The sequence below is a fragment of the Struthio camelus genome, chromosome 21 (assembly GCF_040807025.1).
Source record: "Struthio camelus isolate bStrCam1 chromosome 21, bStrCam1.hap1, whole genome shotgun sequence".
Taxonomy (NCBI): domain Eukaryota; kingdom Metazoa; phylum Chordata; class Aves; order Struthioniformes; family Struthionidae; genus Struthio; species Struthio camelus.
In genome coordinates, this window is record NC_090962.1 from 7,690,365 (window position 1) to 7,702,672 (window position 12,308).

At 45.9% G+C, this 12,308-nt stretch overlaps 1 protein-coding gene across 10 annotated transcripts in view; it reads left to right on the forward strand.

Annotated features, from left to right (window-relative positions):
- The window catches only part of FHAD1 (forkhead associated phosphopeptide binding domain 1), a 39,862-nt gene that overhangs the window by 6,778 nt on the left and 20,776 nt on the right, over window positions 1–12,308 (forward strand). For 6 of the 10 annotated variants that reach the window (XR_011135695.1, XR_011135694.1, XM_068915610.1 and 3 more), the window contains exons 5-14: window positions 4–95; window positions 541–771; window positions 2,549–2,672; window positions 3,543–3,673; window positions 5,213–5,278; window positions 5,787–5,891; window positions 7,268–7,375; window positions 10,014–10,097; window positions 11,019–11,171; window positions 11,698–11,893. Coding sequence is in view for 7 of the 10 variants with exons in the window: in XM_068915610.1 (XP_068771711.1) it covers window positions 4–95; window positions 541–771; window positions 2,549–2,672; window positions 3,543–3,673; window positions 5,213–5,278; window positions 5,787–5,891; window positions 7,268–7,375; window positions 10,014–10,097; window positions 11,019–11,171; window positions 11,698–11,893 (1,290 nt within the window). In the remaining 3 variants the exon portion in view is untranslated. The remainder of the gene's footprint in view (window positions 1–3; window positions 96–540; window positions 772–2,548; window positions 2,673–3,542; window positions 3,674–5,212; window positions 5,279–5,786; window positions 5,892–7,267; window positions 7,376–10,013; window positions 10,098–11,018; window positions 11,172–11,697; window positions 11,894–12,308) is intronic. The other 4 variants (XR_011135696.1, XM_068915613.1, XM_068915612.1 and 1 more) reach the window with 3 other exon arrangements.

Here is a 12,308-nt window from a genome sequence, read left to right on the forward strand (position 1 = left end):
CAGACTTGACAAACGTATCAGGAAGTGGTCAGAGTGGTGCGGCAGGAGTTCCTTCACTGGGAATTCATAACGTGGATTTCCTTCTTCAGGAAAAGGTGATGTTGAGGAACGTGTGAGGGGTGCAGAAAACAGAAACTGTCCCGTTCTCGAGGGAGTGTATTGTGAGTGATTGCTCTGACTGGTAGGTAAAGGAAGCAGAAATGCCACGCAAAATGTTAGTGTGTCTGACCAAGAGTCGCATCAGTGAGCAGTGACTCACTTCAAATGGGATTACTCCCACGAATGAGAACTACTGGGTAGGCTGAGGAATCGGATGACTTAGCACTACTGAAATTCAGGGTGAGAAGGTAAAAGGTGTTGATTGTATCTGAAAAGTATGGATGTCACAGGGTGACTGCAGTAAATTATTAATAATAGAAGAATGTCTTTGTCCAAAGTTGTCCCTGTGTTTTATGAAAATAAGTGGTTTTAGTTATTACTGGAGAGCCTGGTGTCTCTGTAGCTGGAGACTGTGAGACCTCACATGAAATCTGCATGCAGGATGAAAAGCTTCTGAGACTGGAAAAGGAAATCAGTCGCCTCTCTGGATTTGAAACCGAAATGAAGCATAAAGACACAGTGATAGCAAATCTTCAGGATGAAATTGCAATGATGGCAAAGACCATGGCTCAGGCTGCTGCTAGAAACAATGTAGAGCTGACTCAGAAGCTACTGACCTTTGACCGAGAAATGGGGGCAAAAATGGGAGAGATTAAAGCCTTAAAAGAACAGGTACTGAATGCTTAAATAGGCACTATCCATTGCAAATCTCTCTCTAATGTACAAAACCCTAGTTTGGGGAGTTTCGTTTAACACCTTGTTTTTTCAGCTCTGTAAGTTGCGTAGGGCAACGTAAGCTGTGCATTTGATAGCTCTTTGTACGAGTTTCCCTTACAAAAGCTGGTAACTAAATTTCCCATTTAATGTGGTAGAATCTGTAATACTGCAGGAGGAAGGCAAACGTGTTTAAGCCAACTTGGTGGTGGAAAAAAGGCATGCACCATCGTGCTGGGTCAGGCTCCATGACCCCCTCTTTCCCCTTCACCACTCTTTCCCCAGGAACTGACTCAACAGTTGCGTTCGAAGGGGGGGTTATAGTCCCAAGGGCAATTAGGCTCTTTGGCAGTCAGGTGAAAGTAGATGGCTGTGTAGAAGAGAGAGAGCATAATTGTCTTGTCAAGGGATATGTTACAGCATGCACCCATGTTTTATTGGACAACAGAATATGTGTTTGAGAGACAGCCTGACGGACTGAGTCCTCCTAAATATCTCAAATGTGGGAGAAGAGTCAATCAAAGCTGTCAGTCCAATACGAGACGCACAGGCTTCGGCAGCCAGGCTTCCTTAGATCTGGGGCTTGTGTTGAAATGGGGTGGCAAAGCCAAACCTGCTTGACATGGTGATGAGGAGACCAGTATTGGCACATATTTTATACAGACTAGATCTGAAGGAGGCTGTGAAATGCTGTGTGCTCATTCTGACTGTGTGTCAGAAACAGGAACTTTTGATAGGCAAGTTCCATGCGGCAAAAAAGAGATCCAATTCTGGGGGTATTGCCGGCATCTCTCCTCTTACACTGCCGAGATGATGTGCCCTCTGTATCATCCAGACAGCTTTCCTTCCCTAACAAAAGGCCCTTCCACCACTGTGTTCACTCTTTTAGCTTCTCCAACAATTGGTTTGAGAAAGGTTCCTGAAACCAGTGATTTTAGCAGTGGGAAGTATATTTTCACTTTCTGTTGGTTGCCTTTGTGGCGATGATATGCAGAAGTAGATTGTACAGATTCTTCCCTGCTCCTGATACCCGGTAGGGAACATAAGAACCGTGTTTGCAGTGGAAATGTGAACCTGAGTTATTAGCATCTCCAGATCTGCTTTTCTGTATAATAAATACGGATGCACTTTGAGGGCTACAAATCTACAGGTGTTTCTGGCTGTTATTGTGCTAGCGTTTTCAGCCAGCCCCAGCTGTATATTCTCAGGATTGCAGACAGCATGATACGTTGTTTCGCTGGTGCCTTTTATATTATTATTTATATTATGTGTGAACAGCCAAAAGCGCTTTAAGAAGACGCTGTCGGAAACAATTATTTCTGAGAATTAGCCAAAGACACTGGAGAGTAACCCCATCAGACTGTGACCTTGAAGGGCTAGATTTACCTCTCTGAACTGGGTAGTAATAGACAGGTAGCTTTTGTGTTATCCGTAGAAATACCGTCAGCACTGCCCATGCGGAATCGGTGAGAAACATAGGAATTTTTCTGTCTGAGTGTTTAAGTTTCAGAAGCAGGAAGAACATTTGATCGCTGTAGCGAGAGGAGTTTCTCCTAAAATGCTGTCGGCTTTTGATCCTGTAAGAACTAGGACTTTCTGTGAGGGTATGAAAAGTTAATGTAAATCAGAAAACAGTTGACTCTTTTTGAAGCCTAGAGAATGTTTACTTTGTGCTTAGAACAGAAATGTATTAGAGCTGCTCCCAATGGAGTGTGCATTATTCTGTGTTTTGTAGATCAGCAACCTCCAGAAAGACTCAAGCCAAGTTTTTAGCCATTCCCTCTCTGAAAGAGACCTAGAAATTGTAAGCCTGAAGAAGGAAAGCGAGAAGTTAAAGAGGGATCAATCTCTGACTGCAGGTATTTTTCCATTGGCATTTTGGGGAACTCAGTTTAGAGCACTAAACAGTTTAGGAGTGGCACTTCAAAATGACTAAGTATTTGTAAATTGTCCTGACAAGAAATGACTTGTCGAGGCTCATACAAATTCTACCTCTTTTTCTATTTCTTGTGGATCTTTGGGACTTGCAGGTAGTCTCTAACATAATGACCGCGATGGGAGTGAGGAAAAACATGAGGGCATAAGGCAGAGAGAGATGGCACGCAGAATTGAGTTCAAAAGCAAACCAGCAAACACTGATTGTAGATTAGGCTCCGAGCTGCTTGAAAGCAGCCTTGTTCGGTTGCCTGCAGTGGCACCAGGGGATCCCTCACATGCTGATCATCAGGCTCTGAGTTCCTGCTGCTCTGCACATGGCTGCAAAGCCCTCCTCAAACTGCAAGCCTTTTCCAATTGCCTTTATCTCGGTATTTATCAGGCCCGAGGAATATAATATTTACACAAAACGTTAGATTTTTTTTTTTCCCAAACAGGCATTCATAATGCATTCAGATTAGCAAAACCGTTCTGCTTCATTGCCATTGTCTAAAAGGATGCCGTAATAACAGTGATTGGCAGGGAGAAGGTATCACAGCTTTAGACCCAACATACTAACCTAAGAGAATGTGAGCTGCAAGAGAAATGCTCGTCCTTCAGGGAGCATATGCACCAAAGCCCGGAGGAACTTGTTAATAGTGTTGTCACAGAATGATGTCCAGCGTGGCTTGCCAAAAGCCGACCCTGCTTTCCAAGTCAGATTGCTGCAAAACACAGAGAATCGCTGGTCAGTGGCCAGAGGGGTTTGGTAGGGCAATGCTTTTGTATCCTTTGACTTAAATTGTTTTTCACAGGACTAGTGACCAGCCTGCAAAGAGAAATTGGTGTGAAGGAGCAGAAAATTCAGCAGCTCAATCAAGAGGTTGAAAGAATTAAGAAGGAAAACAGAGAAAAGGACAATCAGCTAGCAGTTGTTTCTGCCAAGGTTACATCCCTAATGATGGGCTCTGTAATTTACTGTCTCACATATGGATGAGTGTGGAAAATAAGATCAGATGGATCCTGCTACTCTATGCGAAGGACTGTAGCAGCTGTTTTAACAGCGTTTTGACAGGGACAGTTGTAACTTCTGGGTCGGGCTGCATGCAAATTGAAGCTGTGAGAAGCATGAGCTGTATCACTGAGATGTTACAGTGATTGTGTGTAGATGGTGCAAAAAGCCCAGAGAGAGGTTTCGGCTGTCCTAGATGAATCCCTCTCCTTGTTCTGAGTGCAGGTACTTTGTGACCTGAATTTCTGGGAGCACTGTAGCTATTTGTATGTTCAAAGCACCTGTGCCAAGATCCTTCCAAGGAGCCATTATTAGCCATGGAAACCTGGTCTTTTTGATGCTCCCGACAGCCAAGCCTGTCTTTTTCCTTAAAGAAAACTGCCTTTCTAGCAGATTGTTTCTCTGTGCATTTTCAGCCCCCCGCTCAACTGACAAACCTTACGAAGCTGCATAATTTGCATAGTAAGTGTAAAACGGGCGCTCCATTTTGGCTGGCTGACTAGGCAGTGCTCCAGGAAATTTCAATTATTCACCACCATTTCTGAGTAATGGAAGGCACTAGAGGAGGTCTCCTGGGCCCCTGGGATACAGGCGGGGGTCACAGAAATATACCTTTTTCTGGCTGATCATCCTCACTGAGCAGCTCCCTGGGTGGCTGCAGGAAAACCCGTCCTACTTGGGGAAGTGCCGAAGTCAGTGAGAGCTGAGAGGTCTTATGAGTTTATGGAAGCCCAGCTTTTCTTAGGATCAGCCGTTTGTAACCTGTGCAGAAGCTATAGGTTAGAGCACTAGATTTCCTATGTGCAGGGGGGGGAATAGGTGTGCTGGGAAAGCAGGCTGCTTTGTGCCTGGCGGCGCTTCGCTGTGCATGTCACTCGCATAGAAGCTGTGAGCATGTCCCAGGGCGTCCCTCGGAGGTTTCTGTGGGGAGGCCAAGCGGAAACTGCTCCATGGTTGCAGGAAAGGCTTGGAGCAAGGCAGGAGCTGTTCTGCGTGCAGGCTTTCCGGAAGGTACCTGCGCCCTCAGCAGTCGGTATAGGACTCATTCTGTGCAACCCTGATACTCAAAAATGCAGAACTGAAATGCGGAAGAGCTCCGTGTAAGGTTAGCCTGAAAATACCTGTTAAGGTAATGTTCAGAATCCCATGGATGTTTTGAAAAAAAAAACCATTCATCTCCTTCTGTCCTTTCGCTCCCTTCCCGTTATACTTATGCTCAGGCCTGAGGAATTTATCTGTGTGGCATATTCATTGCAGGTGATTTTTCTTCTCTCAGCCAGGCTATGATTTCACAGGGCCTTTTGAGGTGCTGATGCTCTTGTACTTTTGATGCCTTGATGGCCTGTTATGGGCACTGTGCCACCCATTAGGTGTCCGTGTGCTTAGTACTGATGTATGTATCGACATTTACTGTAGAAATGACAGTGGCTGGCTGGCTTGGTGACTTTTTTCCTTGGTTGCTGTTCGTTCTAGTGTTCTAGAATTAAAGAGGAAATGAAGCATGAACTCGGAGAGAGAGAAGTAATTGCTTACCGAAATGTGAGTTCCTAGTTGTTTGGGGTGATTTAGCACACAAGAAAGCAGCAATTGCAAGAATGCATCATCGAGAGAATAATTAACGAGACATTTTAAGAAAGTTGTTTGGAATCCGGCTCCTACAGTAGAAGGGATCTACCTTGCATAACGAACCAGAGAAATGTAAACTCCTGGAAATAGTGTAACTTCGCCTTGCAATGCAGTGAAATTCTGTTTGAAGTGAGATTTAAATTCCACTTGAAAGTCATGATAACAGCAATAAATATAGACTAGAACAAAAAAAACATCGGGGTAAATTAAACAGGAAGCTGGCCTGCTTAGTGCTCTAATGCAGCGTCCTATCCGTTTCATAAGCATCATACTAGTCATTTCCATTCCGCTTCTAAATGTGGTGTCTTTAGTGATAGATGGGGAAATTGTATTGCTTATTGGTTAAGACCTTCAAGACAAGCAATAGTGGAAATACTGAGCTCCCTTAATGAAACCTTGCACTTTGCTGGGACTCTTGCAGCGCATTGGAGAGCTTGAATTTCATCTGAAGGGACTGCAAGGAGAAATACAGAAGTACTGCACTGAACAAGAAACCATCAGAAACAGGCTCTCTGAAAAGGCAAAGGTAAATGTCCATGCTGCAACTAGCTGCTCTCTGCTCTGGAAAGGACAGCGTGCAGCTTGGGAGGTGAAGTACGTAGCTACAAACTTCTGAACGGGGGCAAAAGAATGGGTTATTTGGTGTCGCTGTAGTGAGGTGGATCATCAGACAGCCTCTAGGCTGAGTTTGGCCTGTCCAATCCTGCATTCATGTCTGGCCAGGCTCTTTGGGAAGCCCTGACGGTTAGGACTTTTCCCAGCCATCTTACAAGGCTGGAGTTCCCCCGAGGAAACTCTTTGTTGCTCCTCCAGTCTGGGCTATGCCATCGCTCCTGCTTTTAGCCTCCACAGGCCAACAGAGCTGAGACAGATGCTAGTTTGGCACCTGCAGCTCCTGTTTGGGACCAGTGTTTCCAATTCCTTTATTTTTTTTGTCTGTGTTTTTTCCTAATGTCTTAAAATAAAAGCGGTGATAAGTCTTACAGCACTTTTGCCATGCAGGTGCACTTGCTGAACATGTATCAAATTATAGTAGATCCTTCATACTTTTCTACTTTTTGTCCCTGCATCTAACCTTGGCCCCTGGCAAGTCCGTTTTACTGTGTGTTGAATTTGGTTACCAGCCAAGGTTTTCTCTTCTGTCGTTGCATTAAAGACCTTGCGATAGAAGATGCTTCTCTGAATAGGAAGTAATTTTTGCATGTAGCACTGGTGTCCCCCTTCGGTACCGATTCCCTGCAGTTCACAGTACGCTAATGATAGCTCTGCAGCAGCCTGTGGCCACAGCTGTATTTAACCAGGTGCCTGTAGCAGCAGTTAGGCTGCACCTAGAGAAACGGAGACTTGCTGTTAAGGGGCTGCCCTATGATAATGTGAACTAGCTGGTGCGGCCAAGCTGGCTGTTCAGCAGATCTGATTATATTCAGCAGAGGGCAGCCCTGCCCTGGTGTGCGCAGCCCTGGGCGGTGAGGATTCGGCGCTGCAGGTCCCTCAGACGTAGAGGTATGGCACAAATTGCAGAGAGGTATGGTGCAACTCAGAGGAAGCGCCTGCGAGATCTGCAGGGCAGAAAGCCCCTAGGAATCCTGCCCCTCTGGCAGACAGTAGCGCTGTGCCTGACTGCTACATACCCAGAGGGAAAAAGATAACTCTTGTAGCAGAGACACTGTGTTTGACAGTATAGGGTGGATGATGTCCCAAGGGCCTAAGTCAGGCCAAAAACTGGTGTTAGGTGTCCAAAGCTTCAACCGCACCCCCCTGCAAAAGGACTAAAATGTGTCTCCTGGTAGCTCAAAGCTATATTTCGAGTTGTCTGCTGTGAACAGCAGATATTGGGGTAGAACTGCTCATGGCTTTATTTTCTGGTATTGCTTTGATATTCAAATGCTCTCATTGTTTCAGGCTGAAGAGGAGCTGAAAAAAGCATGTGAAAGGAAATCTCAGCAGTTACAGGAGATGGGGCGCAGGGAACGCCTGCTGAAATCCGATTTGGATCGGGCCAAAGATCAGGTAGGGAGGAGAAAGAAATGTGATTATCCTACAGTTCAGGCTGTAGGTAACAAGAGTCCACTTTCTCTTAGGGGAAAAACATAGCTGCGAAAGGCATTCAGAGCTTGAGTTCCAGAAAGGAAATACTGACTCCTGAGCACAAAGCTCTGTGGCACTGGTCTTAGTTTGTGGTCATGTGCTGTATGATTGGCTTATACAACAGGATGTGTTTAGTCATTGTACAAGATGCAGAGAGTTTAATATGATACGGAAATGCAGTACTATCTCTGTGATCTTAGTCATGCTGTCTGGAACCCATGCGAACCCTCCACTGTGTCTATGTAATGCTATTCAGCGCAGAGGCAGCCCTTTGCAGAAGAACCTACCGTATTTAAAGACAAGGTCTGTTGCAGCAACACAGCCTTGGGGCACTCCCATTGCTGACTGAAAGCCTTACCTTACAGAGCTACCACTTTTAAATGGGTTTGTTGCTAGCTGACTGCACCAAAGTTTCTGCACTCAGCATGGGAGGAAATTATGATTTGTCTTTATTTGTGTCTGACAGTCATGTCAGCTCACCATGACAAAGCTATGCTTCACATGAGAAGGTTGTGCCCCCAGGTTAACCTGTAACACACAATTTTGCTACCATGGTTTGTTAGTAAAAATTCAGTTGATGAGAGGCAGAAAAGGCTTTGATTAAACGTTTGGTAATTAACCACAGCTTTTAGCTTTTGTGACTTGTGGAGCTGAAGGCAACCTCAAATGTTCAACGACAGATGAAGACTTGACAGTGTTGAACAGAAACTCCCACACTTTTCACAGATGATAACCTCCTGCCTTGCGGGTCTGCATGTTGTCATGTAGGTTAGCACAGAGATAGATGTTTGTCAGAGGCCGAGGAGGAGCTAGCACCGTCTACGAAACTGAACTGTACTGAGATGCTCAGTGAGATGCTTAGCATCTTTTATTGAAAAGACACTGTGGGTGGCATCCTCAGATGTCCCCAACGAGCCCCTGACTGTTTCGCAGGAGGAAACAGGAGTCAACCATTCGAAATCCCCATCTGAGTGTGGAATTCAGCAACTGCGTAGCAATCTGTCTGTCCTGAAATACCACCTGGGCAAGAAGATAAAGGCCTTGAAGAGGGAGCTTGTGTCAACACATACTGTAGTCTGACACCTTTGCTCCTCCTAACCAGGCACTGGGAGTCCAGGGTACTGTGGTTCTTCTTGTCCCAAAGGTCTCGCTGCCCCTGGTTTGGCCAATTTCCACTTGTTCTATGGTCGCTCCCTCAGGCCTGGGCCTTGGCTGAGCCCCACAGTAAACAACCCTCAGGCCCTTTTGGGCATGTAACCCAGGTTCAGCACTTCAGCCTTGTCTCACGCTTCCACTGAAGCGCTACCTGTCAAGGTGAGCTGTTTCCCAGTCCTAGATGTAAGGCTGTCCTTTCACACTGACGATGTCTGTCTCTTTCTCCAGCTCCCCGCCTCGGTCTCCTCCTCTCTCGGATGGGGTTGGATCCTAGGGCAGGATTCCCCATCGTCTTCCCCCCGCAGCAGCCCTCCCTTGTCTGCCTCGCTAACGGCGAAGGGTTGGTGGCAGACGGCTCGCTGTGTACTGGGCTTGCACCTTCCACCCTGGCCTCTGTGGAGAGCGGCCACTTGCTAAAGCAGGCAGAGGCGAAAGCGATAGCATTGAATAGAAAGCTGCGCATTAACATGTGCTTCAATCTCCTGCAAACGATAAGCAGATGCATTAGCAGTATCCCATTAGGGGTCTCAGAGGCACGGAAATTGAACCAGTGTAATTCTGGTGTCAGGCAGAAACATAAGCCTCCCCAGAGTCACCCAAATCACTTGACCTTCCTCCATCTCTGGTACTGTTGGACCAACAGCAGTTAGGTGATATAATATACCAGGCTGTGGTTGACTGTAATAAGGGCTGAATTAGATACCAGCTTTCCAGGGGCTCCTCTGTGGGGTTCCTTTTGCTTGTGTATTGCCTTTTTCCATAATCAGTCTCCTTACATTTTTAGGTTTCTATTTCAGTAGTTGTGTTCAAGTGGGAAATTCTTGCAGGGAATTGCTTGTGGATATTTTGTACCTAGCAGTATGGCCTTTGTTTATTATCTGTAGCAGCCCTATGTCAGTGCCCTCTTTCCCCAGCATTAGCATGACAGCAAAGGACGTTCAGGAATCACATTTACCTTGATGGCTGATTTGAGAGCCTCCCTTGTGAGCCCTGGTGGTGGTTACAACTTGCATCTCGCAGACAACATAACTAATTTTATTAATGGCAGTGCCTTGCTGTCAGTGGGATGTAAGTCATCATATTAAAAGGAAGGGTTTTGTGAACTGTTGTGGCAGAAAATTGAGTGTGAACTCGAGCGATGTCCTGAGGCGATGGCAAGAGCATATCCTAGGTCTCAATGTCAGAGATGACAGGCATAAGAGTCTCCCAATTTAATTCATAATTACTTCTGTCTTGCTCTCAGATCCTGCCAGCCGGCATAAGATTAGGCCATGGTAATGAAACAACATAGCAGGTGCACAGAGATGCCCTTCTAATTGATTTTTGTAGGGTTGTATAGACTTAACAAGCAGAATTTTTATTGATTCTCAGTGATGTTATTTCCTTGTGTTAACCTCTGCTGTAGCTGGAGTCTTTGAAACACCAAGTGGTGCAAGTCTGTTTTCCACAAGCAACAGGAACTGCGGAGAAGTCCATAACAGATCAGCAGGTGAGCGCAGATGCCGTCACCAAGAGCAGCTCGGTGCTCCGCTCGGTGCTCCGCTCGGGCAGAGTCGGCTGCTGCAGAGCTGCCGCAGGGCCTGCGCTGTGCACGGGAGTACCGCTAAAATCATCCAGACTTTTCCATATCCCGAGACATTCTGCAGGTATCCCAGGTAACCGACAGGTCACCATGACGTGAAGGAAATGTGATCCTTTTTCTCCTCCAAAGTTTGGATGAAGTCACTGGGCTATAACAGGGAAACACCTTATAGTCTTAAGTGGCTAACGTTTTTCAGCAATTTTCAATCACTGCCCTGGATTTCTATGGCTCAGTGGCTTCCCCAAGGCCTTGAGGAAAGGCCCATTTTCTCAAGCCTGTTCTCCTTGCGTGATTGCAGACCCAGCCTGTGTGGCAGCCTTACAGAGTAGAGCTAAACAGCTGTATATGGTAAACTGGACCTTGATCCTGCCATGGGTTGTGCTTAGATAGTGCTAAAGCAAAGTGTGGACGTGTGCTTCAGCGTATGCATGTGACTAAAACCACTCAAGGGAAGAGCTGAGAGGGCAGTAATGGAAAATTTTTCTTTGGGTCTTTGGTAGTTACAGTATCCGTACATGAAAATTGGCCTGAGGAGAAAATGTAGAAATGTAACGAGAAGCATGTAATGAAGAGCCACCTCAAGGTGGAAGAGTGCGTAATCTTAATGCCCAGAAAAACAATGTCCTAAGTCATTAGAAAAGCATAAAACTACTATACATGCTACACACCAGTTTTATTTGAGCATGTGTTTCTCAAAAGCCAAATCTTAGAAGTATGCAGACTTTTCTTGTGGAATAGATTTTCCCTCTGCTGAAAATGTGGGTTAAAATGTGGGCTACTACTTAAAATAGTGCTTTATTTTCCTCTTCCTCCCCATACTTTTGCCAGTTAATTGAGAAGATCAGGCAGATCTCCGAAGAAAACCACCGAAGTCTTGAAAAAGAGAAGTTTTTCCAGGAGGAAATTAGTTCTAGGCTCTCTAAGGAAAAGAAATTGTCCGAAAACGTTGAGGTGTTCAAGGAATCATTATGTGAGCTCCAGGTCAGTTGTTTATACACTGTTTATTACCTGTCAGTGAGGAGATAGCAGTGGCAGAGTGCATTTTATTGACCTAAGGATACATCAGAGGAAAGATATGCTTGTGTACCAGCACTAGCAAATGTTCTGCTCTCCAGATCAAGGAGAGCAAGTTTTGTCCCCCAGAAGTGAAGGTTTGAAAGAAAGTGTCCTCCCCTCAGCCTGCTTGCTAGCTAGGCTGTACTGACCCATCCCCAGCAGGGCCTACCAGGTGCCTTTTCCTCCAGCGGGTATCAACCTCTCAACACAAGTGCCTTACCAAAGTTTTCACATGGCTGTACCCAGGGCTAGACTGCACTAAACATTGTAGCATATAAACTAACTTCTGATGGACGAGTGTGGCTGCATTATATTCTAAGAAAGCACTGCTCTGGGATGCTCCGTGAATAGTTACATCTCAGTGCTTTTATGGAAGTTTAGTGTTATTTGTCAAGTCACAGAAGCCCCCTAATTGAGGAGGCTGGTTTGTTTATCGGTTTTATTCTTTCAGGCTTTCCTGAAGACCTCTTGCTGCAGCACTAGCCTGAGACGGGAGCTCTGTAACTTTGAGGCTCTATGCGTGGACCCCTTTGTCTTGGAAATCCACACAGCAGTGGTTGAAACCATGCACCAGCTCCTGGCCTGGATGGAGGGAGTGGAGCAGCTCCTGGAGAGCGCAGGGCTGGACCTGCCTTCCTCTGACAAAGGTTCTCATCCCGGCTGGCATTTGCTCATCTTAACTGATGTGATGCAAACGGCTTTCCTTGGCAGCAAGCGGGAGAGGTGAAAGTGCAGCGTAAGCTTGAGCATTTCAGGCCCCCACATTTGCTACCATCTAAATCAGTTTTGGCAACTGAGAAGAGAGTGAGAAGAGGACATGGTATAACAGCAGGAAACAAGACTCTAGCACATCTCAGCACCATCCTTCCTCAGGCAGTATAGCAGATAAGGCAACGCAGTTGCCTAAATAGACTAGCAAGCACTCATTTTCATATTTGTGTCTGGGCATGTTACCAGACGCTAGTGAGGTTACGCACTCTAGCATGTGAGTGGGTTCCTGGTTTTCAGGCTGGATCCATCTCTGCATCTTAGGTTTAGCAAGTTGTGAGAACAGTCAAGTAG